At 39.2% G+C, this 27,245-nt stretch overlaps 2 protein-coding genes across 8 annotated transcripts in view; one reads left to right on the forward strand and one right to left on the reverse strand.

The window, feature by feature from the left end:
- Window positions 1-19,136, reverse strand: part of STIL (STIL centriolar assembly protein) — a 63,545-nt gene extending 44,409 nt beyond the window's left edge. For 3 of the 7 annotated variants that reach the window (XR_009049269.1, XM_057710126.1, XM_057710111.1), the window contains exons 1-6: window positions 18,555-19,136; window positions 8,683-8,971; window positions 6,377-6,462; window positions 3,005-3,112; window positions 1,204-1,316; window positions 695-882 (exon numbers count right to left, since the gene is read on the reverse strand). Coding sequence is in view for 6 of the 7 variants with exons in the window: in XM_057710126.1 (XP_057566109.1) it covers window positions 695-882; window positions 1,204-1,316; window positions 3,005-3,112; window positions 6,377-6,420 (453 nt within the window). In the remaining variant the exon portion in view is untranslated. The remainder of the gene's footprint in view (window positions 1-694; window positions 883-1,203; window positions 1,317-3,004; window positions 3,113-6,376; window positions 6,463-8,682; window positions 8,972-18,554) is intronic. The other 4 variants (XM_057710094.1, XM_057710086.1, XM_057710117.1 and 1 more) reach the window with 4 other exon arrangements.
- Window positions 19,137-19,287: 151 nt separating this feature from the next.
- Window positions 19,288-27,245, forward strand: part of CMPK1 (cytidine/uridine monophosphate kinase 1) — a 30,297-nt gene continuing 22,339 nt past the window's right edge. Inside the window, exon 1 of the mRNA XM_057710140.1 lies at window positions 19,288-19,601. Coding sequence (XP_057566123.1) covers window positions 19,431-19,601 — 171 coding nt within the window. The 5' untranslated portion in view covers window positions 19,288-19,430. The remainder of the gene's footprint in view (window positions 19,602-27,245) is intronic.

Below are 27,245 nucleotides of genomic sequence, written 5' to 3' on the forward strand. Positions count from 1 at the left end.
CATGTGGGATCTTCCCAGACCAGGGATTGAAACTGCGTCACCTGCATTGGCAGGCCGACTCTTAACCACTGTGCCACCAGGGAAGTCCTTGATTCTTTTCTTATCACCCCAAATTGTCAAGTTAGTTCTTCCTCTGTAGTTGCTCACGCACAGTGTGTCCTTTCTGTTCTCACTGCCACCACTCTGCTATAGGCTAATACACCCCTCTCTAATAAACACCTGACTACTGCAATGGCCTAACTATTCTGACTTCAGTCAGCCTGACCTATCACATTAAGCATGCCTGATTTAAGTATTTCCTCTTTTCAGAAATTTTCAATGAAAAACATGGCCCATTAGACAAAGTTCAAATTCCTCAGCCTGGCAGACAGGCTCCCTATTTTCTAGACAAGCTAATACTCAAGGCTGACTGCCCACAAATCCAGGAAAAATCTCCACCCTCAATGTTACCCTGAGCACATCTTGCACTTTGCCACCTTGGTCATGTTGTTTCTTCTTCTAGAGTGCTACCCATATTACCTACCTAGGATTTCTGTCCTCAGAAACCATATTTAATTGCATTTTAGGTCAACAATTATCTAGTCAGAAATTATATGAATACCTATTAAATATGGGTTTATTAAAATCTAACATAGTATGCATAGTTAGATTCTTGTGTTGAATTAGGAATAATCACATTATCAACAAATCTCACCTTAAAAGCTGAACTGAAGTCATCTGTATTGTAAACTATTGTTTCTCTTGAACAGAGTCCTTGAGTGTGAATTTTGCATGGGATCACAAAGTCCCCAGGAAGAGACGCAGTAGGGGTTCTTTCTAAGCATTCAGGTACCTCTCGACCGGGATCAAAACGATCTATTGTCAATGTTACACTTTCTTCATCTGAAGAACAAAAATAGCAGTTATTCTATCACACACCAATTATGAAATGTGAAATCAACCAAACAAGCCTAGGTTATAGAAAAGCATTTTGTTCATACTAAGAGTACAACTAAACTCTCATTTTAAAAAAATGGCTTGCATATATATTCATCCACCTGACCAGACGGTGAAGTCTATGATGAGTGGTGCCAACTTTTATTCATCTTCATTAGGTTGGTACACAGCAAAGAAAATTAGCCAGAGTACACGACAATAATTGACTGAAACAGCAAACATAAAATCTATTATACTCATGAAAATAATTTTTTCAAAATATATTACCTTCATCTACTGTGACAGAACCAAGTAAAAAGCATGGCAAGTTTTTCTTATTCTGCTTAGCATGACGACAAGCAAGTCGGATGGTCTTTTCAGTTACCACAACCTTTGGATTTCTGAAAAATAACAAAAGTCTTTTACGAATGTGGTGGATCTGACAGACTAAAAGTCCTTCCTGCCGTGAAATGTTGCCTAAAATATAATACACATCTTTTAAAATGTACAGAAAGATCATTATGGGGAAATCCTAGAGTCAAAGGCATGGGGTAAGGAGGGCTGCCTGGAAAGCAGAATTGCAATAAGCAGACACTGAAGTTATAGTTGTTCTCCAGGCATTACCTAATTCTATGAACCAGAGCAGGGATCAAGAAATTATGAGGCCTCCTGTTTTTATAAATAAAGTTTGATAGAAATAGTCACATCCATTTGTTTACATATTACCTATGGACTTCAGATACTAGCATTACTGAATACAGAATATTAATACAATTCACATGTTTAAAGAAATAGAAAAGGGACTGCAAAATATGAGCAAGGAACAAGAACCTATCGAAAAAGACCAGACAAATTTATTATTCTATAAACTGTGTGTATATATTAAAAATGTTTCACATATAAAGTATACTTCCATATTTAAAAACCTAAATGAATAGGTTAGATGGCAGCTAAGCATAGCTGAAGAGAAAATTAGGAGAGCTGAAGAACAAAAGAAATTACTCAAAATGTTGCACAGAAAGATAGCAATAGAAAATATAGGTTAACAGACATGTAGAAAAGAATGAACAAGTCTAACAAATATTTAATTGAACTTCCACATAACACTCTCTGCATTTGTCAATGATACCACCCTTCTCTGCCAACTGGTTTAGAACTTAAATACTTTTTGACTTGTAATTTTCCTTTATTTCCTCTATTTAGTTGATCATCAAATGCTATAGTTTCTTCAAAACACCATGTTTCATTCTTTCTTCTTGATCTCAACACTGCTACACTGCTCTGAACCCTTATAAGAGCTAACATTTTTTGACTACCTCTTCTATCTAGGCACTGTGCCAACTGCTGCTTTAGACCCTGTCTCATTGAATCCTTACAAGAGTACTATGAAACAAGTGTCATATACCCATTTTATAAATAAAGAAACTGATCCTTGGCTACTTTACTGAGGTCACTTAAATAAGAAAGGGTAAAATCAAGATTTGACCCTCCAGGAAGTCTGAATCCAGTTATACCACTTTAAACCAGTATAGAATAAATCTACGTTGCTTAGATTACAGAAAACCATCTCACATTTACACTGACTCTAGGCACTCCTCAGTATGATCCATCCTTCTTAAAATTGCTTTTAACAAGTAACTCTCATATATAAAATCGCAATGGATCTCTATTCTCTATTACTTGAAGCCTAGCCTTCTATGTCATTCTTTCCTGGCCATAACATAATCCTTCATGATCCTTCTAATACGGTCAATCCACTCCAAATCAGTTCAATCTTCTCAATGTTCTTCAAAGACACCATGCTGAAGCATGATGAAAAACTCTTTTCAGTTTTTATTATATTTTGTTTCTTTTGAATTCCTGTAATACCTAGAACTTCAGATTTGTAGAATATTTTAACTGTGAAATTAAGATTACTTCTCAAAAGCACAAGGAACAGATTTAAGAAGCAGCAGAAAGACTATTTTGTATGAGGGGAGCTCCTGAATGGAAAAGTTTAAAAAAAAATTAGTCACAGTAATCATTGCCTTACATATTCTTTTGACTCCTGTTTATACTAGTTTGATTTGAAAAGAAAAACATCTTATACCTGTAGTAACTGAGATGTAAGTAGATGAAATCTCCAATTGGCATTGGGTTCCAAAGTGCACATTTTGATGGAGGAAAATAGAAAGGCACCATCCTGATTGAAGAAAACCTTAAAAAAAATTTTTTTTTAAAATCAAAGCACAATGAAAAACAAATAGTAGAAATTTTACAAGAAACAGTTTAACTTTAAATGGTAGGGCTTTTCAGATTATTTTTGTAATTTTAGAAGACTTGAAAAATATTTTTAAGAAGTAAAAAGAAAAGAAAAATCGTTTGTAACTCTACTATCAAGAGAATGAGCACTCAGAATTTAGGTATGACTTTTTTTTCTGTCCTTTTTTTTCCTATTCATATATATATTTATATACACATGAGCCTTTTGAAAAAGAACTGGGAATATCTGTAATATTTATAACTATATTCCATAAAATCTTCTTTAAGTAACAGAAAAATGAATATAAACCATGAATTTACATTTAAATTTAAAATGAATATCCGTCCTTCTGAACTAATTTCTAGATAATTCATAAAAAATTATGAAAAGCACAAGAACTTTTCAGGGTTTCCAAATTTGGTATCTTGGGCCCTATCACATAAGTTTTCTGTTTTTTGAGGGGGGGCAGTGCCATGCAGCATGTGGGATCTTGGTTCCCTGACCAGGGATCCAACTGGTGCTTTGTACAGTGGAAGCTTGGAGTCTTAATTAACCAACCACTGGACTGCCAGGGAAGTACCACACATACATTTAATTGTTTTTTTTAGGTGTGTTTTGTTTTTTTCCCAGATCTTTATTGGAGTATAATGTTTAATTATTGAAGCATCAAAAGGACATCGTTAATAATTCCTCAACAAAGATCATGCAAGCAATGTAAAGCAAGGTTTCAAAGTTAAATAATATAGGATATCATCACAAAGTTTTTATTTCACATAAGTGAGAAACACGAGAAAACTACAATAAGAAAAGGAAGCGAAAGAAAGGATTGGGAGAAAATATCAGCTAAAGTCACACATAATTAAAGTAAGAAAGCTCTGACAGTGAGCTACCTACAAAAGTGCATTTGCATGGCAGTAGACTATTAAATAGTTGAACTGAAAAAATATTTATCACATCATGCACTAAGACTACATTGTTCTAGATCTTTTTTCCCCATTGTTCTAGATCTTACTTTCATGTTTCATTTGCTAAAACTTCTCAACTAAAATATTAGCCCGTTTACTGATCACCTACTATGTACCAGGCATCCTACTGGGCACTTTACATATACAATATTTCTCACTAAAACTGTTTCAGAAACACTTTATTGTCCACTTTACAGATAACAAATTGTAACTTTTATAACTTGACACAACAACTAAGTAGCAGAGCTGGAATTTGAATCTAAGTGTGGCTGATTTCAAAGCTCATACTACTAGAGGCTGAATGATGTAGTGCCTCAGAGCCTGGGTTCAGTCCGGCTCTACCACATTCTTAGTTATGTACTTTCAAATCTTTGTCTGATTTCAGCTCATAATATCTATAAGGATTTTCAATCTCCCTTTTTTGAAATGAGGACGCGGTCTGAAATTAAGAAATTTGTTCAAGGTCACAAAGATAGTAAGTGACAAACTGTCAACTTATCTACGTCTCTGTAGCTAATGTATTTACCAGTTGGTGAGAGGCAGTATGACATAGGCTTAAAAGCAAAGCCTGGAAATCAACTGCTTAGTTCTGAAATCTGGCTTCAAAATTTGCTGGCTGCGTGAACTTGATCAAGTTGTATAATGTCTCTGTGCCTCAGTCTCCTCAGCTGTTAAACAGAATAATATCAATATATGTTAAATGCTTAGAAAAATCCCTGGCTTACTGTAAGTGCTCGATGTTAGCTATTTCTTTTTGCTCTAAGTAGTCCGTAGTACCTTTAAAGCCCAACCGACACTACTTCAGGTTAACTTTCTTGCAGTACAGAGTAGAAATCATTTCAGGTTTAAATACTGGCTATACCATTTACCAACTGTATAACTTTGGGTTGGTTAATCTCTCTATGCTAGTTTCCTCATTTTTAAAAAAAGAGAAGGGGATAGTAATAGTACCTACTCCTCAGGGGTTTATTGTGAGGATTAAATAAAAATAATGTATGCAAAGTGCTTAGTACAAAACCTGGCAGAGCAAGATTTCGATAAATGCTGTTATTAGTCTTTTTCATAATCTAGGTATACACGTAGACTTTAGAGGTAAGAGAGACACAGACACCCTGAAATTGTATGTAAAATTTTGTATGTATGTATAAAAGTACTTTTCATTAGGGAATGAGATTCATGGCTCTCAGATATTTAAAGCGGTCTGTAACTAAAAATAATTCAAAACTGCTGCCCGAAAGCCCAGAGATTACTGAAAACCAGAGCTCAATAAATGAATTAAAAAACTAGAGTTGACTATATCAGGAAAAATGAGTTTAAATCACATGAGTATATTATCTTCCCTAGAATGTAGGGAATGAATTTGACCCAATAATAAAATCAAAGAGAAGAACAGAGGTTGACAAATTTTCAAAGAATAAGAGGTAGCAACAGGATAAAACAGAAGGGCCAAAATTAAGCAAAAATAATATGATAGCCTCTTTGGGTCATGTTTCCCACTGTCTTCATCAAGAACATCTGGCACAGAGAAAAATAATACAGAGAATAAAGGTAACTCTTGGATGTAATTCTAGTTTAAAAGAAAAAAAAATTCACACATCAGCATTAATTGTTCTTCTCTAGGGGATAAAAGAACAATAAATGGTCTAAAGAGCCAAATGACACAAGCCAGTTTGCTTGGTCCTCAAAGTAGTGACAGACTGAGAAAATTAGGAGACAGATGGCAAGCTCCTCTTTCCTACACCACATAAGTGGGAAAAGGCTTAGGGACATTTAGGAAGCTTGGTACATCCAATGTGAAAATTTTCCCATTGAAGAATTAGGGTTTAGAAGAAGGAAGGAATTCAACCACTTTCCCATTTGTCTGGAATGTAAATAAATATGGATATGATCTTTAGCCTCAAAAGTTCAGGTACTATTTTTCATCAATAAAAAGATCCTCTGTGAAACTAAGGGAATGAAGAAATGAGACTAATATTTACCGAGTGCCTACTATGTCCCAGACCCTTTAGTTTAGTAATCTTATTTAGCCCTTCACAATAATCTTCCATTAGAGATTACTGTCCCCAATTTACAGGTGAGGAAACTGAGGCTTAGAGAATTTAAGTAACTTGATCACGGTCACCCACCTAATAAGTAGTAGAGCTGGGACATGGACCAGATTTTCTGGTTCTACAGATTATTTTTTACCCCTCTATTCCAACCGAAGTTATGTGAGCAGCTGTGAAAAAAAAATTTGGTAAACATATTTCTATACCTGGAATTCATCTGGGACCCTGCAAGAGGATGTGTAGGCTCCATGATAGTCAGTGAATGATTTATTCAATTTCACATGCTCAGGATCTTAAAGAAATAAAAAGATTAATGAGTGACAGAAGCAAAAAATAAAAAGAAACCAGATTCAACCACATATTGACAAAATAATAGACAAAGTTGAGTTACTTATATGAAGCGTCTTCATCCAGAATAAGATAAAGTGCTTGTGGATTCTGATCATTTTCATACTCTATAGTATTCAGCCTATAAATTAATGTTAATATTTATTCTAGGTAGCAAAACCCACCAATGTATCTATTCATTAAGGAAAGCACAGATTCTGCCCCAAGATCCTTGTATTAATTTAGTGAGCAGGGTAGGGCAGGTAGTATTTAATACATGAGATTTAGACCAAAAGCCTCACAATATTCAGAAAACCACAAAGCAGCAAATAGGAACAATTTGGGGTAATTATTTATCGGGTCTATAATAAAGTCAATGAATATTCAGTCTTGTGGAGATGGGGACAAACGCTGCATACCCACAAACTAACTTGTATTAATGTCAAGTCAGTGGTGTTTTTTTGGCTCCACATACCCTCTCTGGGTAATCTCATCCACTCCCACTGTTTCCACACCTATCTGTATACAGCAAACTTTCAGCTTCCGCCTCTCCTCTGAGTTTCAAGCCCATATTTCTAATTGCCCACTGGATAGCTACATCTAAATATCATCTAAGCAAAATACAGACCTCAAAGTCCTTTCTTTACAGTTCACTATTTGCTATCTTCTTTTATTAAATCTTAGGGTTAATCTTTAGGCCCTGTACATTCTACTTCAATTCTAGCAAAAGAGAATTGTTTAAAGCAAAATAAGGAAGGAGAGAGTTATTCATGCTGGTGCAGAAGTCATTTAGAAGAATTTTTTAGTTAAAAGTCAGAAGCTGGACATATTTACAAGAACAAAATCCTATTCAAAGTTCCCTTGTAAGGTTGATAAAAAGTCCCTCTTAGAGGTATCTGGACTTCATGCAGCGTCTATGGAATGCATGTTTGAAACTCTAAAGTCCTTCTATGCTACTTGGTTGTCATGTCAGATTGATAGTTGTAACTCTACGAGGTAATAAAGTGCCATTTTTCTTCATTAAACAAATGAGTCTTAAAACTCCATATTTTCTCTTCCTTTATGCATTTGGGTAAAAAGATAATGTTGATCTACTTCTCATTTTAAGAGAACACATGATGGGGCTTCCTAGGTGGCGCAGTGGTTAAGAATCCGCCTGCCAATGCAGAGGACATGGGTTCGATCCCTGCTCCCGGAAGATCCCACATGCCACGGAGCAACTAAGCCCGTGTGCCAAAATAAAAATAAAAGAACACATGAGACAGTTTATTCTGACACAAGCAACTAAAGCGAGCGAAACTAAAACCACTAACACCTATACCTAGCAAAACAGTCTCCCCGATACCTAGCAAAACAGTCTCCCTGGGTAACAGCATCACTGTGTATGAAATGGAAACCATCAAGTCATCCTTACCTCTCCTTCCTCCCTCTTCCCCAATACAAATTCTGTCTTTCCATCTCCACTACCTCAGTTCCTGACTTCATCAACTCTCACCAGATTTACTGAAATGTAAATAGTAAATCACAGTGCTGCTAGAAGGGTTATTTCTATATAAATCTGCTTAAAGAGTTGATGGCTCTTCTTTATGTACAGAATAAAGGACCTTCAAAATCTGGCCCCACCCTATTATTCCAAACTCAATCCCTTATTCACGCCTCCTACACCACAATCAAAGTGACCCACCTGCAGTTCCCGAGTTCCCTTTACTTGGAAGGTCCCGGTAAACCCCCAGCATCCTTCACAATCCAATCCGAATATCAACTCCTCTGTGAAACCATCTCCTAAACACCATGGTGGTGTTACCACCGCCTGCGTTCACATACACAGCATTCTCACGCTTTGTTACTTATACATTACTTTCAGTAGACCACGAACTTCAAACGTTAACTGATCCCTTACTACGCAGCTGTCCGAACATACAGGACTGAAGTCAAGACATTTTCACAGTAAAAACTTTAAACGGCACGTTATCGATTGCAAACCTCGTTCACACACCTAAGTACAAACGATCCCCAAGGAGTTCATGGTCCGCTTAATTTATTTCTCCTACTAGCTTCCCTTCACGTCGTTAGTCCAGGCTGCTGGAGGGCCGAACCCACCTCGGGGCCCAGAGTATTGCCCACCGCGTATCCCCCCGCCCCGCTGACGCCCCTCAGGCGAACCAAAGCACAAAACCCCACTCACCGCAACCTCCGCCGCGATGGGGTTTGTTTGTTGGGTCGGAACACAGGTCGCCTCCAAGGAGCGCCTCCGCCGAGTCCGCCCCGCGTCAGGGACGTTGGGGTCGCGGGAAGCAGGGCGGCAAACACAAGATTGAGAAACTGAAGCCCGCGCCACGCCTGCTGACTGGTCAGAAGCCCAACCCGTCAGGGAGCAGGGGCGGTGCCGGAGGCGTCACGCATGTCGCCGCGACGCCCTGGTGCGCCAGCCAATCAGCGCCCGAACCGGTCCCGCGCCGACCAATGCAAAGCCTCTGTGGAGAAAGGAGGGCGCCACCCGCGCTCCGGGATCAGGTTCCGGAGGATTTAAACCCTTCAATGTCATCAACGGCTAAGTTCCGGGGTGGGACGGGCCTCGAGCACGCGCGATAAAAAGCCCAACACAGCGGATGAGAGGACGGCAGAGGAAGCCGGAAGTGCTCCCTGCTCTCTTCCCCCCTCGGCACTAGAAGCGGATCAAAGCCCTCGATTGAATGGACAAGAGAGGGGAAATTAGATTCCTTCCAGTTTTTTCCCTAAGAATCGTCCTCTCCGCTCAATAACAAGAATTTTTTAATTCTTTCCTGTTTGAGCATAAGAGAACGTGACAAATTTATAAGCCATTTATATTTCTCTCCAAAATATATACGAATATTGGTATTATATATGGTATTGGCATTATATATATGGCATGTGGCATTAATATTAGTGTGATGGTTTAGAATTATCTCCACAAGTATTGTTGGTAATTGAGCCTTCTCCACCATTACCTTATACAACTGTCCTAACAGCACAAGTAGGTATTACTCTCCCTATTCAACAAGGGATCACACAGCTAGTTAGTGCAAAGTCCAGATTCGAAATGTCACTTACATTTCTCTAGACTTTTGTTAGTTTCCTGAGCAATATGGGAGCGTCTTGAAGTCTGAGCTGCGTTTGTAGGCTGTATTGTTCTGAAAAGCATCCACCCTTTTGAGAGGGTGAAAACATTATCCTGAAAAATGTATCAAACTAGCCAAGAAATATATGCTCCACACAGCGTCATTCTGTTTTCCTGGAAAAATTCCTAGGAAATAGGGCACACATTCTAAGAGAAATGCTGGTGAGTTCCTCTGCTCTGGTGTGAGAGCAGGAAGAGCCTCAGGCAGTGATGCACATCTGACGAAGTGTTGGCTTACCCAGTGGGGAACTCTGGAGCAAAGGTTGTCCATTAGAGGAATCCCACATTAGGTAGAAATGACTAGAACCCTTGCTCTGCTCAGTCACTGCCTCAACCTTCCCATAAAGAGCAAGCACTAAAGTTAAGGCAGATACAGAAGACCACAAGAGGCTGTCAGCCAAGTGTACTCTTTGCAGCTAAATGTCAAGTTCTGTCTAGAGAGAGATACAAGTGGCACACTTTGATGGCTGCCATGCTTTACATTAAGTGCAAAGGCCCTGGGGTGAGAGTTTCCTCGCATCTTCAAGGAAGAGCAGAAGGCCAGTATGTGATGAGCAAAGTGGGTTAGAAGAATATCAACAGATGAAGAGGAGGCAGTGTTGGTAGATCACATAGGGCTTACAAGGACTTAGCTGCACTCTTGAGTTAGACAGGAAGCCAATGGAAGATTTTAAATAGAAGACTGACAAGACCTGATTTTAGATTTTAAAAGCATCACTATGGTTGCCACATAGAGAATAAACTGTAGGGAGCAAAGGCAGAAGCAAAGAGACCAGTTAGAAGATTGCTGCAATAACATAAGGGAGAGATTGATGGCTTGAACTGGAATGGCAGCAATGGAGGTGGTGAGAGGTTGTTGGATTCTGTGTATATTTTGAAGGTAGACTCAACAGAATTTGACTACCAATTGAATTTAAGATGTAAAAGAAAAAAATTTTGTGTGGACCCCTCATGATTTGTGTTTTTTTTAAAGAACTACTTTAAAATATCTTAAAGAGAAATGTAAGATGATATGAATTAGACAAAAAGGAAGGGGCAAGCATAACGCACAACTCCCTACTCCTTAGGTGTAGGTTGGGCATAGTGATATCCTTCCAAAGCATACAGTATGTAAAGGAGTGGGGGAAAGAGTAACTTTACAGTGAGAAACCTGACCCTCAGTATTTCAGCCAGGTGATCAAGGCCAATAAGTATATTTGATATGCTGTGATGAAAATGGCACTTTACATCTGTGATCTTCCTTCCAATAATCTATAAATCCAGACTTATTCCAAGAAAAATATCAGACAAATTCCAACAGTGGGGAATCCTATTAAATATCTGACCTGTACTTCTCAAAACTGTCAAGGTTATCAAAACAAGGAAAGTCTGAGAAACTAGCTAAGAGGAGCCTAAAGAGATAACTAAATGTAATGTGGTATCATGGCTGGGATCATGGAACAGGAAAAAAATGAGACTAGTTTAAAAATTTTAAAAATGTAAATAAACTATGGACCTTAATTAATAATAGTGACCAATAATGGATAGTTAATTGTAACAAATGTACCATACTAAATATAAGATGTTAATAAAGGGAAACTGTGGGGGGTGGGTATGAGGAGACTCTGTACTATATTCTCAATTTTCCTGTTAATCTAAAACTGTTCTTAAAAAATAAAGTCTGTTTAAAAAGAAGAAAGGAAGGGGCAAGAGGAGAGTTGAATATATGCTAATTTTTTGAACAACAATAAGATAAATGCCTTCTTTTTTGCTTAATAATAACTTGAAAAGACTTCAATTAAACACTTTATTACCACTGGACTTCTAAGTAGGATATACATTAAATGCTATGGATAAAGTAGATTTTTTTTTAATTGAATGAAAAGTAATTACTGACTTCATTTTTGGACTGGAATGACTCAGCCTCACATGTAGGCCAACTTGGAGGAGTCCAAAGGGCTTATTCCTTAGGTATAAACATTTTTTTTTGAATTATGGTATAATGTGACAAGCATTGGTTTTGGGGATCTGGCCCCAGTTCTGGCATTTAGACTCTCTAAGATTGATTTTCCTCATTTGCATATTATACATTATCATAAAAGAGTTAACTCATAAGTGTGAAAGTTAATTAAAAGGCTGCCCATATACTATCAGTCCAGGTGTAGTGACAACTGACAGTGCTAATAAATGAGCAACACACTGCTATTCATACATAAAGATTAAGGGGATGATTTGTTAAATTAGGGAATAAGCTTAGTGAAATAAAATCTACAAATGCTCTACCAAGGATCTACTATTCATTAAGCTGTGTGCTAGATGGTATGGGGAATTGGAAGGACATGACAAGCAAAGAACAAGGAAGGCACAATTTTAAGAGGTAATTATCCAAAGCAAATATGAATTATTGTTAGATTACAGGCCAGTTTAAATAGACTGAATATATACTGTGCTATTCTTTGATCCTTGTTTATATATACTTATGTCATTTCAGGACACCATGGAATTCCTATGGCTATTGGCCCCCAGAGAGAAAAGCTACTGGTATTACTTTTCAAATTTCTAAGCACTTTAATTTGCTTCACAGAGAACGATTTCCAGTACGTCATACTTTTAAAAAATGTATGAATTTGTCACAGAAACAATGCTACAAAGAAAAAAAATGTAAAGGGAAAAATTAATCCAAAATTCTACATTCTAAATATCAACTGTTTTCGTTTTTCCTTATTCCCTTTCAGTCCCTGACCACGTGACATGGTCTTTACGATTAGACCTGGTAAATGTTCAGTGCTATAAACCCTGATGTGTCTGCTAATAGGCTAGTCATGGGAATTAAAGAGCTATTGTTATCACCAGGAACAGGGAAGTTGGAATCAGTTACCAGTTCTGCCCTTATTTACTACATTTCTCCAAAGACCCAATTTTCCCTTTCTCTATTTACACTTCTGAGCTAAGCTGGACTGTGGCTTTTTGAAAACAACTACAGCTTTGCTTTTAAGGAACATCATATTTTTAAGGGGGATTGTTAATCTGTCAATTTATGCACAATTCCTTTGAGACTCAAACCTCTTGGAAGAAGTAATAATAATTTATGTGTCAAGTCATGTTGACTTATTTTACTTATTTTTTAGAGCTTGGATTGTTTGGAATAAAGACTAGAATGATCAAATCACACACATCAGTAAATTCTCTGTAAGTATTGGCTAAGCTGATTTTTTTTTTTTTACCATCATCCTAATTGTGCAGACAAAGAAACCATAGGTATAACCAAACTACCTAGGCTTGCAAAGTTAACAGGCAAAAATGCTGTAAGACCTGCCAAAGATAATCTCCTTTCACTGGTCAGCCTGCCATTCTGCAGTATGAACTGAGCTCAGCCGACAAAGTCACTCCCAGGAGGGTAGGTGTATTGTCTGTTGCTAGATTTGGCACATCAGGTTTTAAAAGACCACATTTCTTTTAACCAGTGCTCTCAGTATCTTTGATAAAAGGTCCTTTGATAAAGCATTACAGCAATAACCATGCAAATCTGAATAACATAAATCTTCATTTTAGAACCCCCATTAAGCATCAGGCCATGTAATGGGCTAAGCATCCCTCCAGGAAATAGATCACAATTTATAATAGATGGCTATGAACGCCTGAATGCAAAGCATATGGCCTGCCACCCACCCATCTGTGCCACCACATGCCCTGTCTTTGCTCCATCACCCAGACTGATCCTAGAAACCAGTTCCTAGGTATACTCAAGAAAGGTATTTCTAGAATTACAAGGAGGTAGTTGCCAAAGACTGCTATAGATAGAACTTGAATGGCAGCAACCAAGTTATATATTCTAAGTCTTCCAAGAACCTTGGCATTCCCTTAAGAGAGTAAGTCACGTTGTAACGGTAACACATTGTTATGTTGTACAAACAGTAATCAGACATAGTTTCTTCCTTCAAGGAGCTCTAAATCTAGTGTGGATACACAATACCCCACGGTGCTACAACAGAAGTAAACCAGGGATGGAGTAAGTGTGTGGGTGGGGGTGGTAGTGGGTGTAGAAACACAAAAGAGGGGCACCTAACCCAGTCTTGGGAATTTAGAGAGAGCCTCCCAGAGGAGGTAAAATCTGAGCTGAATCCTGTAAAATGAGTAGCACACACCAGCAAAAAGGTGTGGTCAAGAATGGGAAAACGAAAGTATTGGAATGATATCTAAAGGACAATTATGATAAATAGGACATAAATGGTGACAAGGCCCTACTTCTTAAGCCCCTTGAGTGTTCACTAGGAACATAGCTATACTCTGGGAATAGTATGCACACACAGAATATAAGCCACAAAGACCTAATACACTTGATAAATAAACACATATGGATAGGAGTGGGTTTTGAGGATAGCTCCTGTTATACATCTTTCTGAGATCGGTCTTCCCCTCTATAACAGAACTTACTTTGAAGGGATTTTGTGGGTATGGAAATTTTTATCTCAGAAAGAATGCATATTTTGAAGCTATACATGCTAAATTTAAGTTTGACTTTGCTATCTACTGCCTCTGTGGCCTTGAACAAAGTACTTCCACTCCTGGCTCTCTTTTTCGATCTGCAAAATGACTACTAACTTCACAGCATTACGAGGATTTTGTAAGGCAAGGCTTGATGTTTAGCCAACAGACAACTGGTAAGATTGTGTTGGTGGTTAAAAGTGAATTATTTCTGTATGAGTTGGATATAGCTACTTGCCTGAGAACTTTGAGTGCCCTCTTTCCCTCTCCTTGGACACCTAGGACCTCCTCATGATCCTACAATTAGAGGATTGATGCCTGGCACAGCAAATCCTGGCCAAGAAATCTCTACAAACATTCTGATAGTACTGATTATTTAAAAGTTTGAATATAATCCAAAAACTAAGTAATATAAGTAAAATGCTTGGCACATAGTGGATATTCAATAGATATTAATCAAATTTATTTAATCAATGGATTCACTCTATGGATTTAAGTAGGGAATGGCCCTCTATAGGTGACAGCCATTTATTCCATATATACTTATTGAGACATATTCTTATTGAGGGTCTGATTGCATGCATCTAAGTGGAACTCATTGCTTCTCTGCCACCTCCAAGGAGTAGGTGTACTGATATTAGGCTAAGGCAAAATGAATACTTTGGGGACAAATTAGGACCTAGGTGCGAAGAGTTAGACCTTTCACTCTAGACAAGCAGAGGGGTTAAATGTTCGGGCATCAGAGTAGCAAGGGGTCTTTTATGAATCCTAGCTTCCTTGGCTTGGCTCCATGGGACCAACTGGTGTGGTAAACAGGTGTTCTGGAAAAACTCTTCCATGTGTCTCCTCTCTCTACCCACAGCACTACTCATACTGAACACTTCTGGTCACCAAATGTGTGTGACATTTGGGGTACAGGGTGGGGTTCCCATGCCAAACATTCCTTGTTGTTGTAATCCACTAAGGTTTGTTATGTAGGAGTAGATAACCAGAATATGCCCAAAAAGCCAACAAATAATAAATTGTTCCTGGAAACCCCTTGGCAGATGTGAATATCTAGGTTTCACTTTTTTTATATCTTTCTTCCTTAGTATTTTCCTTAGTTGCCTGGCATAGTTGGCAGGAGGTGGACAAGGTGTAGGATACTAAGTACTGAGCCCACTGTAGTCAAGTTCTCCAGGGAGTCAAAGAGATAAAAATCACTACAGATTACTGTAAGTATACAGTGAAGTTTTGAACCCAGACTCCTATGTGGAATCATTAGTTCTGGTGGACTCTATCATGGAGCCAGAAAGACTATTTTTTTGTTTCTTTCCTAATGCATGTGAAAAGGGCACAAGGCCTTCGTCAAAAACCAAAGAATCGCTTCCTAGACCCTTTTACACAGAACCCCTCACCTTAACATCTTTCAACCCTGGCAATTATGCCATAAGAGATACAGAAAAGTCACTTAAGAGAAAATGCACAAACGAAAAAGAGGCACATTTGCTTCAGTATGGCCTTTTTTGTACTCCTACTACCTCTTAATAATATGACCAGTCATTCTTATTTTCAGCTGACATATGTCCTAGGTCCTCTTTCCTGGCAGGTGGAGGATTTAGAGCCTTCCTCTGAGCGTGGATTGGACTTCTAACACTAGGCATTCTGCCAGGACAGCGGGCAGCAACTGTAGCCTGTGGCCACCTGTTTTGGTACAGACTTAGAAGCTAACAATGGTTTTGCATTTTTAAATGGGTGAAAAAAATAAAAGAAGAACATTTTGAGACACATGCAAATTACATAATGTTCAAATTTCAGTGTCTGTTAAAAAAAGTTTTTTGGAACATTATCAGTTCATTTCTTTATGTATTGTCTGAGGCTGCTTTTTACTATAATAGCAAAGCTGTGTAGCTGAACAGAGATGGTATGGCCCACAAAACCTAAATACTTCTTATCTGGCTCTTTACAGAAAATGTTTGCAGATCCCTATGCTAGGTACCAGGGACACGCCCTCAACAGGCATAGTAGCAGCGATTGGGTAACGGTCCCTCTTCTAATCAAAAAACTAAACACAGTAGGATAGTTTGAGGTCATCTAACCAAGGCTTTCATTTAACCCTTTTCTCCATTTCCTAGTTCAAAAATGAAGCACTGAAGTTCCAAGATTCACAGGCGTTTCCTAAGGTTACAGTGATTTATTGGTAGCATTGGGACTTAAACATAGGTCTCCCTACTCTTAGTCAGCCCCTGCCTATTAATCCTCCTTGAGTCCTGATATTTGTTGTACTAAATGGGAAAAGATCTTGGACCAGGAACTTCCTTTCTTACCTCTTGCCCTTTGGTAACATGAAGACTTTGGACTTAGGAACTCTACAGTTCCTTTCAACCTTGATGTGCTCTGCTTTTTAAATGAGATAATGCCAACTCTACAGCAACAACAACAACTAGCTGAATTCCAGCTCCTGCTGCTTACTGGCTGGCTGTCCTCAGACAACTTTTGGCTTTGGTTTCATCTGCAAAATGAGTATAATAGTAACATCTATGTCACTAAATCTACAAGATGGTAGCTATGATAGGTCTGAATAAACAAGCAAAAAAGGGAATGTTTTGAAGCAATATGAATAATAAGTTATTAATAAGACTTCTCTAGCTGTGATGATCTGAGATATTCCATTCCTTTTTCCATGATGGGAAGGGAAAGGTAGAAATGTGGAAAGGAAGAAAGTAGAAACTGAAGGGAGAAGGTATTAGAGGGGCAAAGAAAGAGGGTGGGGAGAAGAAAAGGAAAAGAGAAGTAGATGAGGAGAAGGGGAGGAAGTTAGAAGTGGGAAAAGAAAGGGAGGAGGATTGGAAACAAGCAAATTAAAAAAGAGTGGAGGAGATGGGACAAAAGATGGGGAAGAGGCCGAAAATACTGTGTGAGGGAAGAGGAAAGGGGTAGTACAGGGAAAAGGAAAGTGGTGGTAGCCAGACAAAAGGGTGTACCACCATCCTCCCCTCCTGTTTATATCCCTTCCTGGCACTCTGCCCTCAACAACTTAGTTTCTCTCTTGTAGTCTCTCTCTTCATGTCAATACTATCTCACTTAAACTTCTAATTGGATAAAAAATTGAACACCCCACCCTCTCAGTTCTAATAACAGGGTGTGCATCTGCTTCAGTCTTCCATTCCCATGGGCTCACCCTGGATTTCAGCATCTGCAGAAACTCACAACTTCTCATACCTCAGTTCCAAATATTCCACTCAGACCACCAGCATCTGTAATCCCTGCCCACTCACATGCTCAAGTACCCCATAGCAACCATTCTTTGACACCAATACTTCTAATACCTTGGCCCCTTTCCTGGCTCCCCTCTACTCCCCCACTATTAGACCTCACATGCCACCATTTGCTTTTCTGTATGACTTCGATTCTGCATACATCATCAGAAACATTCTCTTGCAAACACTCCCTTAGTCTTCTCTCCCTCTGTTGTTGTTGCTGGCAAAACACCAATCCCAGATGAACTCAGCAGCCTGCCTTCTCTCTGCCTGCACCTGAACAGCCAAATATCTTTAATTATTTTAAATCCATGATCTCAAAAACCAAAAGAGCTCTTAATACTTTCCAGAAGTCCTACTGATTAGTTTTCTTTAGAAACACACATTTTCCAGTCTCAAAGATGTCTATTTCATAGCTTCTCTCTCTTCAAATATCCTAGTCCCCTCCCCTTCCCCTCAGGTAATGTAGCCCTTTCTTTATTGAGAAAATAAAAGTTATCAGACAGGAACTCTTCCCACCTTCAGACCCTCCTGCAACTCTACCCTTCTTGTAATTCCTGTTACAAATGAACATCTTCCTCTCTAAGACCTTTTAAGTCATCTGAGGCCCTCCACGTGCCCTTCGGACCTGCCCATCTGATATTGCTTCCCAAGGGGTTACCTCTCTTCCTTTCTATCAAATCATTCCTAGCAGCTTAAATACAAGCAAGAGTACAGCATTGACTGATAGAACTTTTTGTGATGACAGAAAGGTTCTGTATGTGTGCTGTCCAATACAATTTCCACTAGCCACATGTGACTACCGAGCTCTTAAAAGGTTGTTATTGTGACTGAGGAATAGAATTTTCAATTGTTTTTAATGTAATTAATTTAAATTGCCACATGTGGCTAAGGACTACCATATTAGACGATTTGCTTTGGGCAGAACTGTAGAGTTCATAAGCCTCCCTGTTGCCAAATCCAATTTATCTGTACTCATTTTTTTAAGAACTTTCATTGAGACATAATTGACATACAATAAACTGCATATATTTAAAGTGTACAATTTGATTTTTTTTCTCTTATTAAAAATGTGTATATGGCGATTCCAATCTCCCAATTCAATCTCCCCCCGCCCAGCCCCCACCCCCCAATTGGGTTTTAACACAGTGTTCACCACCATCCCACCCAAACACTCTTTGCTGGAACACCACATTCTCCTGATTTTCCTCTTACCTTTCTGGTTCTGCCTTCTCAGGTTCCTCCTTCTCTCTCTACCTTTTAAAGGTCTGTTCATTAAGACTCATTCCTTGGACTCCTTTTCTTCTCAAGATGTTTCCCTAATGTAAGGGGCAGGGAAATGGAGTTATAGTTAAAAGGGCTTTCCATTGCAATTAGAATATTTGGAAGTTAAAAGGCCTTTCCTTAACCTAAAGGCCTGACTGACCTGCCATCAGCCAAACTCTCCCACCTTTCAGTCCCTCCCTCGTTCACACAGCTCTGATCTCACTGGCCTTTCAGTTGCTCTAACAGTTGAAAGTTTTACGGTTTTTGCACTCGCCTTTTCTCTCTATGGGACACTCTATCCCAGTCTTTGCTTAGTTTTGCTCTTTCCTATGCTCATGTCTTGGCTTGCATATCACGTCTTCAGCTGTCTGACTACTTTACCCAAATTACATGCATCTCTTGTTATTCCTCCGTTTGGTTCCTTCAAAGCTTATATTACAATTTGTATTTATTTATTCGCGTGTCGACTTCTTCAGGTCGGCTGCTTGCCCCTTGAAATTTATACTTGCGAGCAGAGACAATGGGTTTTGCTCTCCCGTGGGTCACGTCCCAGACGCCAGCACACGCCGGACACCAGGAGGCTCAGGAGAAAGGACCGAACAAATGAATGAGCCCGCAGAGGGGCGGGGAGGACGCCGGAGCGCGGCCAACGAGCGAACAGCGGAAGCCCCGCCCCTTCCGGCCGCGGCGCGGACGCCTCAGCAGCCACCGCGGCGGGGCCGCGGCGGGCGCCGGTTCGGCCCGCCCCCTTCTCCGCGCCCCGCCCCGCGCCAACGCCGGCCCGGCTGCTGTCAGCTACCTCAGCGTCCGGCCGAGCCGCGGTGCATGCTTAGCCGCTGCGGCCGGCGGCTGCTGCACGTCCTAGGCCTTAGCCTCCCGCTGCTGACCGGCCGGTCGCTTTTCCTCTGCCCGCACCGCCTCATGAGGCCGCAGGTCGTGTTCGTCCTCGGCGGTCCCGGCGCCGGCAAGGGGACCCAGTGCGCCCGCATCGTCGAGGTGAGGCCCGGGCGGCCGGCGGGCTCCCTGGGCTTGACCGGACGCCGGGCCGGCCCGTCCTGGCGCGCGCGGCCGCCCGCGCCCCCTCCCCCCCGAGTCGCGGACTACGTGTCCCGGCGCGCGGCACAGCGCCGGCGTGGCGGTGGTCGAGGGTCTGCCGGCGCGCGGCATGTCGGGACTGGTAGTCCACGTCCGCTCGCTTCGGGGGCGCCCGGAAAGGAGGGGGGCCGCTTGGGGTCGCTTTGTTCCTGCGCCCCTCGTTCCTTACATTTTGGGGACCAAGTTTCGTCTCGAGGGTGGGCTGGGCGCGGAGGGCAGTGTGTCGCTGGTTGTGGGGCGGGCGGAGGCGGCAGCAGCGTCGATTTGGGTTACAGGCTTGGTGCGCCCACCGTTGCCTGAAGGAGAGACCGGTTTTTCCACCCCGCCCCTTCCCGCAGGCCCTCTAAACTCTGAACCGTCCACTAGCTGATGTTTACCCTAGAAAGGAGCCCCGGGCCACAGGGCGTTGCTTTTGGTGTTCTGGGATCTGCTCGTAGCCCTTTCTGAACCCATCCACAGCAGTACCAGCCCTGAGGCTTAGCCCGGGTTCGTGTGGTTAGAAAAAGTATGAGATCAAACTTCAACCTCCGGCCCGGCTGCCAACTCACACTTAGTGCATGGCCAAGTCACTTCCTCTTTCCGAGTCTCGGTTGCCCCCAGTAGAACAGTAGAGGCTGTGCACACAGATTTAAACTCAATATGAAATGCTTCCCATTGCCAATATAGTGTTATTTACTTTGGGTTTTTTTTCCCCCCAAAACGTGATAATGTTAATGGTTCAATTCCGTTAACAATTTTCAAACAGATAACGTGGTTAGCTGCAGTGTGGGTGAAAGGCTTGTTGGAGAATCGGGGGAATGTTTGGGAGATAAGGAAAACAAGATACCTAGAAACAGAAGAGGGGACCAGTAGTGCTGTAAAACACCAAAGTATCCTTGTGAAACTCGGTAACCAAAGAAAGTTTTGACACGGAACTTGTAAAACAATTTCCTCCTTTGTTCCAGGATATGGCTTTTATTAGCTTTGGGATTTTACTCCTCTCCTAGGTTCATACAACCCACTCCTGTTCTATATTTTATTCTCTAAAGAGCATCCAGAAAAAGTCGGAGGGTAACATCTTCATTATGTGTTTTATAGCTGTATTAATAATTGTTGATCATTTGTAGGAATGTAAGTGGAATTAATTCAACCAAAAAACATAGATATTTTTCTCCTTATTTTTGTTGGTTCTTTTTACTTTTTAAAAGATGTAGCAATTGGATGGTTTCAGGTTTTTGTTGTATATATGGCATAACGCTTACATGTGAATAGCATAATAGGGGAAGGAGAAAAGACTATTTTTGTTTTTTGTTTTAATTTTTATTGGAGTGTAGTTGATTTACAATCTTGTGTCAGTTTCAGGTGTACAGCAAAGAGAATCAGTTTTACATATACATATACATATATCCACTCTTTTTTTAGATTCTTTTTCCGTATAGGCCATCACAGAGTATTGAAGAGTTCCCTGTACTATATAGTAGGTCCCTATTAATTATCTATTCTATATACAGTAGTGTGTATATGTCAATCCCAATATCCCAATTTATCCCCCACCCCCCCATAACCATAACCTGTTTGTTTTCTACATCTGTGACTCTGTTTTCTGTTTTGCAGATAAGTCCATTTGTACCACTTTTTTAGATTCCACATATAAGCGATATCATATATTTGTCTTTGTCTGACTTACGTCACTCAGTAGGACAATGACAAGGTACATCTGTATTGCTGCAGATGGCATTCTTTCATTCTTTTTTAGGCTGAATAATATTCCATTGTATATATGCACTGCATCTTCTTTATCCATTCCTCTGTAAGTGGACATTTAGGTTGCTTCCCTGTCCTGGCTATTAACAGTGTTGCAGTGAACATTGGGGTCCATGTATCTTTTTGAATCCTGGTTCTCTCCAGATGCATGCCCAGGAGTGGGATTGCTGGATCATATGGTAGCTCTGTGTTTAGTTTTTTAAGGAATCTCCATACTGTTCTCCATAGTGGCTACACCTATTCCCACCAACAGTGTAGGAGGGTTCCCTTTTCTCCACATGCTCTCCAGCATTTGTTGTTTGTAGATTTTTTGATGATGGCCATTCTGACCAGTGTGAGGTGATACCTCATCGTAGTTTTGATTTGCATTTCTCTAATAATTAGTGATGATGTAGTGATGCTTTTTAGCCATCTGTATGTCTTGTTTGGAAAAATGTCTGTTTATATCTTCTGCCCATTTTTTGATTGGGTTGTGTTTTTTTTTGATATTGAACTGCATGAGCTGTTTGTATATTTGGAGATTAATCCCTTGTCGGTCACTTTGTTTGCAAATATTTTCTCCCATTCTGAGGGAGAAAAGACTTTATTTTAGAGTCAAACAGATATGGGTTCAAGCCCTAACTCTTCCATTTACTCTCTCTTTAGTCCCACAGAAGTTACTTTTAGCTTGGGTTCCTCTGTAAAAAAGAGAGAAATAATACCTATCTGGTATGGTATTTGTGAATATGAAATGAGGTAAAATATCTGGCATACATAGATGCAAATAATTTTTTCCTCTCTTTTAGAGTTCCTGTTCTTTATGTATTAGATTGGTTTTTTTTACTTTGAAGTACAGTGTAGTATTAACTTTTTAAAAATTCGTTTATGACTGATGTATTTTTTGTTTTATTTTTATTTTATTATTTTTTCAGATCTTTATTGGAGTGTAATTGCTTTACACTGTTGTGCCAGTTTCTGCTGTACAAGAAAGTGAATCAGCTGTATTTATATATATAGCCCCATATCCCTTCCCTCTTGAGCCTCCCTCCCTCCCTCCTTATTCCACATGATCTATGTATTTGAATGCATTTAAATATTTTGTTTCTGAATCATAATGTGATTTTAAGTGTCCACACCCAAACTAGTGATATCTATATTACTCCACTGGATTAAAAATAATCTCCACATTCTGTAACTAATATTTACTCTTTACTCTGTTCAGTAATGGCTGATAATATTTTAAACCTGTTAATTAAGAATTATAAGATTTCCATGATGAGATATGTTCTGTAATGTATTATCTTATTCATTAAGGTTTCAACAATTATATGAGCTTAAGTTCTTTTAAACTGTTATCTTTCAATTCCAAATAGTTTATAATTCAGCAGTTGCTATCTTCTAGCACGGAATTAAACAACGGAATATCTGTGGTCAGTTAAGTCAGAGGTTTTTTTTGTTTTGTTTTGTTTTTTTCTTTTGTGAGTCTCTTGCATTTTGACTCAATGTTTTATCATGCCGGCAAATGTAAGCTGAATCCCAAACAATTGTAATTTTTGGAACTAATTTTTTGTCTGTAGGGAAAAGTTATATAAATCAAGGTTAAATTCCCCAACTATCATGCCATTGCTAATTTAGCTCACAGGGTACCTGAAATGTGGCTGAAATAGAATTGTTTCTTTGGGAAGATTACATTAATTTCCAACTCAGGCTGCCAGAAGTACATCTTTGGGGCCCTTGCTGCAGAACCTGAGAATATCTAGCCCTCTAATGTCCTGGGACATTGCAGTAATGGATGAGGGTATCACCAGAAGGAAGCTGTTTTGTTTTTCTGGCTGTGAATCCTGCCTCTGCTACTTGCTTTCCCAGACCTTGAGGGAAAAAAAGCAGTTCTGATACAGTATCTTCTGAAAGTATTGTGAACTGGAAAGGAAAGATTTGAAGAAGGCTTTGAGGTTGAATTTTGCTCATTTATTTGAACTGATCTTTTTCAGTTTTGTTTTATTTTCTAGCTAATTGTTTTTAAGTCTGTGTCTTCTCATACTCAATTTGCTTTTGAACATTAGCCATTTTCTAAATGAGTGCAGTCAAGAGTCAGGTATTCAGAGTGGAGTTATTATTGTGGAATAACTTGTGACTAAAAAATCATGATGGAGGATATCGTGTCATTTTTACATTTTTTAGTTTAAGCTTTATTTGTATTGCTTTGGCCCAAGAAAAATTATGGTGCTGTAACCTAAACTTGTCTGAAAATATCAACCACAATTTTGTGTGTTAGCTGGGATATTTAAACCTACTCTCTTTTAAAGACAGTGGACATTTTGCTTAAATGAACAAATTATGCTGAAGCTTATATCCATGCCCGATTGCTTTCTGTAGCACCACAAAAGCAATTTTTATCATCTTCTGTGTTTTAACTTCCTCCAGGACCTGTATGGGTAACTTATACTTTGTATCTACCTGCTGTGCTTAGAAAGTTTTGAGTGATATTGACTTTAAGTATGTAGAAATAAGAAACTTGATTTTATTTATCTTTTTGTCTCTAGTGTTAAACATTGTGCCTGGCACATAATAGGCGCTTAATAAGTATGCTTTGAATGAATATTTGTATAGCACAGCAGTTTATCCTGAAGATGTAAAAAAAAAATTAAAATTCTGTCCCCAGGGGGCGCCCAAGTAGCAGTTAGTGCTCCCAATTTCAGGACCAGGAGTGTTTGAAACCTGTCTTACTCCGATTTCTCACTTAACACTTCAGTTTGCTCTCAGTGAATAAATGGTATAGTTGTAAAAATCTGATGCGCATTCTAGAATTTTCAAGCTCATGATTAGAAATCCCCAAAGCAGACTACCACTCATTAGAGACACTAGATAGAAAGATCCACCGGACATTAAACTTGTTTGAGAATAGGCCTTCTTCCTCTTGGTGGGATAGGCTGGTGTAAGAGATAGAGTTGGGTTTCTGTGTTTGTTTGTTTGTTTTTAAAGGAAAGTTTAAATTATCTGTGAAAGAGAGTCCACAGAGTCCTCGGCTTTACCAAAGCACCACCCTTTCATTAAAGGTAATTGTAATGTGGGATTTTTGTTGTTGTTGTTGTTAAGAATTTGGAGGAGGGGAGAATATGTTCAGATTATTTACTATTCTAAGGTTTGAAAACTTCATTTTTTTCTTTCCATTTTAAGTTACAATAGTAATGCATAATTGTTGGTGACCTCTAACCCAGAGGTCAGTGCTATTAACTGCCTGGTATTAACTCTTTCTCGATATTTTTACAAATAAAAATGCATATCTTTACCTTTTCTACCTCCATATGGGATTATTCTATTTTGTACTGAACGTATCATGGCTATCCTCTCAGGTATCCACGCATAGACTTGACTCTTTTTTATTAGTAGCTGCAGAGTAGTCCATAATATGGATGTTACCATAGCATAGTTGTACCATTCCCCACTATCGATGGACACTCAGGGTAGTTTTCAGGAATTCTTTTCCTATTGCAAGCAGTGCTTTGATAAACTTCCGTGTAAATATAATATTTCATATGGATGCTTTTATTTTTGCAAGCAAGATTCCTAAAAGAGGGATTGCTAAGTTAGAAGATAAATTCATTTCTAATTTTAATTGATAATTATTTGATTACTTTTCAAAAACATTATACTTAATTACATTTCTATCAGCTGTTGTATGATTTTTTTTTTTTTACTAGCACTAGATGATTATCAGTCATTTTAATTTTTGCAGATTTGTTAATCTCCTCTTCACAGTTTTTCTCAGTAAATTACTTATTTTTTTCCAAGAAGTCCATTAGGGTGAAAGACATAATTAGACTTAAAAAAAATTTTCCCCATACTTGTCATTTATTCTGAAAACATTCTTTGAGAGCTAGGCACTGTGATAGTTGCTAAGGTGAGTAAGGCACAGACCCTGCTGTCAAAATTTACAGTGAGCTGGGAGATGTGTAAGTTAAACAGTGACTACTACAGGACAGAGTGCTAAGTCCTATGGTACAAATATACCAAATAGACCATTTAGATAAGGGACATTTAAATTACAGCCCAGTGGGTCAGGGAAGGCTTCCTGGGAGGCAGTGATATGTATGAGCTGAGTTTTGAAGGACAGTAGGAAAGGAGCAGCCAGGAGATGGGGGGGGGGGGGGGGGGCAGGGAGTAGAGAACACTTTAAGCAGATCTACCCTTGCATAGGGGTAGTTGGAGGTTTCAATTCTGAGAAAAGCCTAAGGAGAGTAAACTGACACAAGTGAGACTGACCGAGAAAACACTTCCTAAATGCAAAGTCTTTGCTCCGTGTTGGGGGATACTGGCTTCTTGGGGCTCTCAATTTAGAGTGGAGATAGACACATACTTAATAGAATTTCATGAGAAAAGATATGATAGAGTTTTGCAAGTATTAAAGTTTAACATTGAATTGTTTATTGGGAGTTCCCTGGTTGCCTAGTGGTTAGGATTCTGGGCTTTCACTGCCATGGCCCAGATTCAATCCCTGGTTGGAGAACTGAGATCCCACAAGCCGTACAGTGTGGCCAAAACAACAACAAAAAACTGTTCATCTTTCAGTTTTGCCTGCCTAACTAGGTTGTAATGTCTTCAAGGATGGGGACCCTGTCATTTGTTCATTCTACTTCATGGTGTTTGAAATGCCTACTTATCCTTCAGATCTTAGCTAAATACAGAGATTCCCAAACATTCTCAGTTCATGGTGCCCTTAGTGTCTCAGTAATTTTTTTCGCAAACACCTTAGTCCAAAATAAGTATCTAACAGTTATATTTATTAAGTAGTTGGATCCAAACAATATTTAAGTATTCTCTAGCAACTTAGTAGCTGTTTGAAGAAATAGTGCATGTAAGTTAAAAGAAAAAGTAGCAACTTTAATTGTGCAACCACAGTCACTTACTAATGGGATGTAAATACCTGTTGGGCACTGCCCAGTTTCTCATACCTTGTAATCAAATTGGACACTTCCATCCTCATTTCCTTTTCCACATTAATTTTCATGTGGTGCTTATTTTTATCACAGTAACCTCCCACCAAAAAGTCAGCATCACAAAGATGTCTTTGAAAAGAATGTGCATGATCTAAAGTTGAAATTGTGAACTACCCTGAGCTGATCGTTCACGTGATATCTAATAGATGCCCAGTATTGCTGTTTCCCTTAAAAATGTAAACCCAAGGCACTCTTGTGAATTCAGCACAGTGCTCCCGGGCACTGTGGCACACAGCTTGGGAACCATGAGCTAAAAATGATTTCCTCAGTGACATTGGTCAGATTCTCTATTATGTGCTCTCAAAGCACTTTAAAACATCTATCAGTTTGTAATTCTTTTGTCCTTTATAATAGTCATCAGTTTTTAAATTCTGTTGTCCTTTATAACGTTTATTGGTTTGTAGTTCACTTTTAGTTTTATCATTATTGCATTGTTGCTCCCATTAGACCATAAGCTCCATAAGGATGAGAACCTTAAATTTCTAAATTTACTCTCATATCTGTAGTGTCTAGTACAACGTCTGGCATAAATTGATGCTCAGTAAATGTTTGTTAAGTAGGTTTTGAAGCCGGTCATACCTGGATTTCTGCCCTTTAGTAAGTTATTTAAATTTTTTGGCTCTTTGGTTTTCTCCCCTGAAAATTTGGAATATTAATCTACTTTACAGGGTAATTATGAGGATTAGCCAAGAGAATCCATGTAACAAAATGTGCAGTGCCTTTGGCACTTCACATATGTTAGCATCTCCCTCCTTGCCTAGTCTATGCTTATCCTAAAATAGTCAATGAAGGGAATGTCTTGGGCAGCGTAAATAGCTACACTTTG

Source organism: Hippopotamus amphibius, chromosome 1 (genome assembly GCF_030028045.1).
Source record: "Hippopotamus amphibius kiboko isolate mHipAmp2 chromosome 1, mHipAmp2.hap2, whole genome shotgun sequence".
Taxonomy (NCBI): domain Eukaryota; kingdom Metazoa; phylum Chordata; class Mammalia; order Artiodactyla; family Hippopotamidae; genus Hippopotamus; species Hippopotamus amphibius.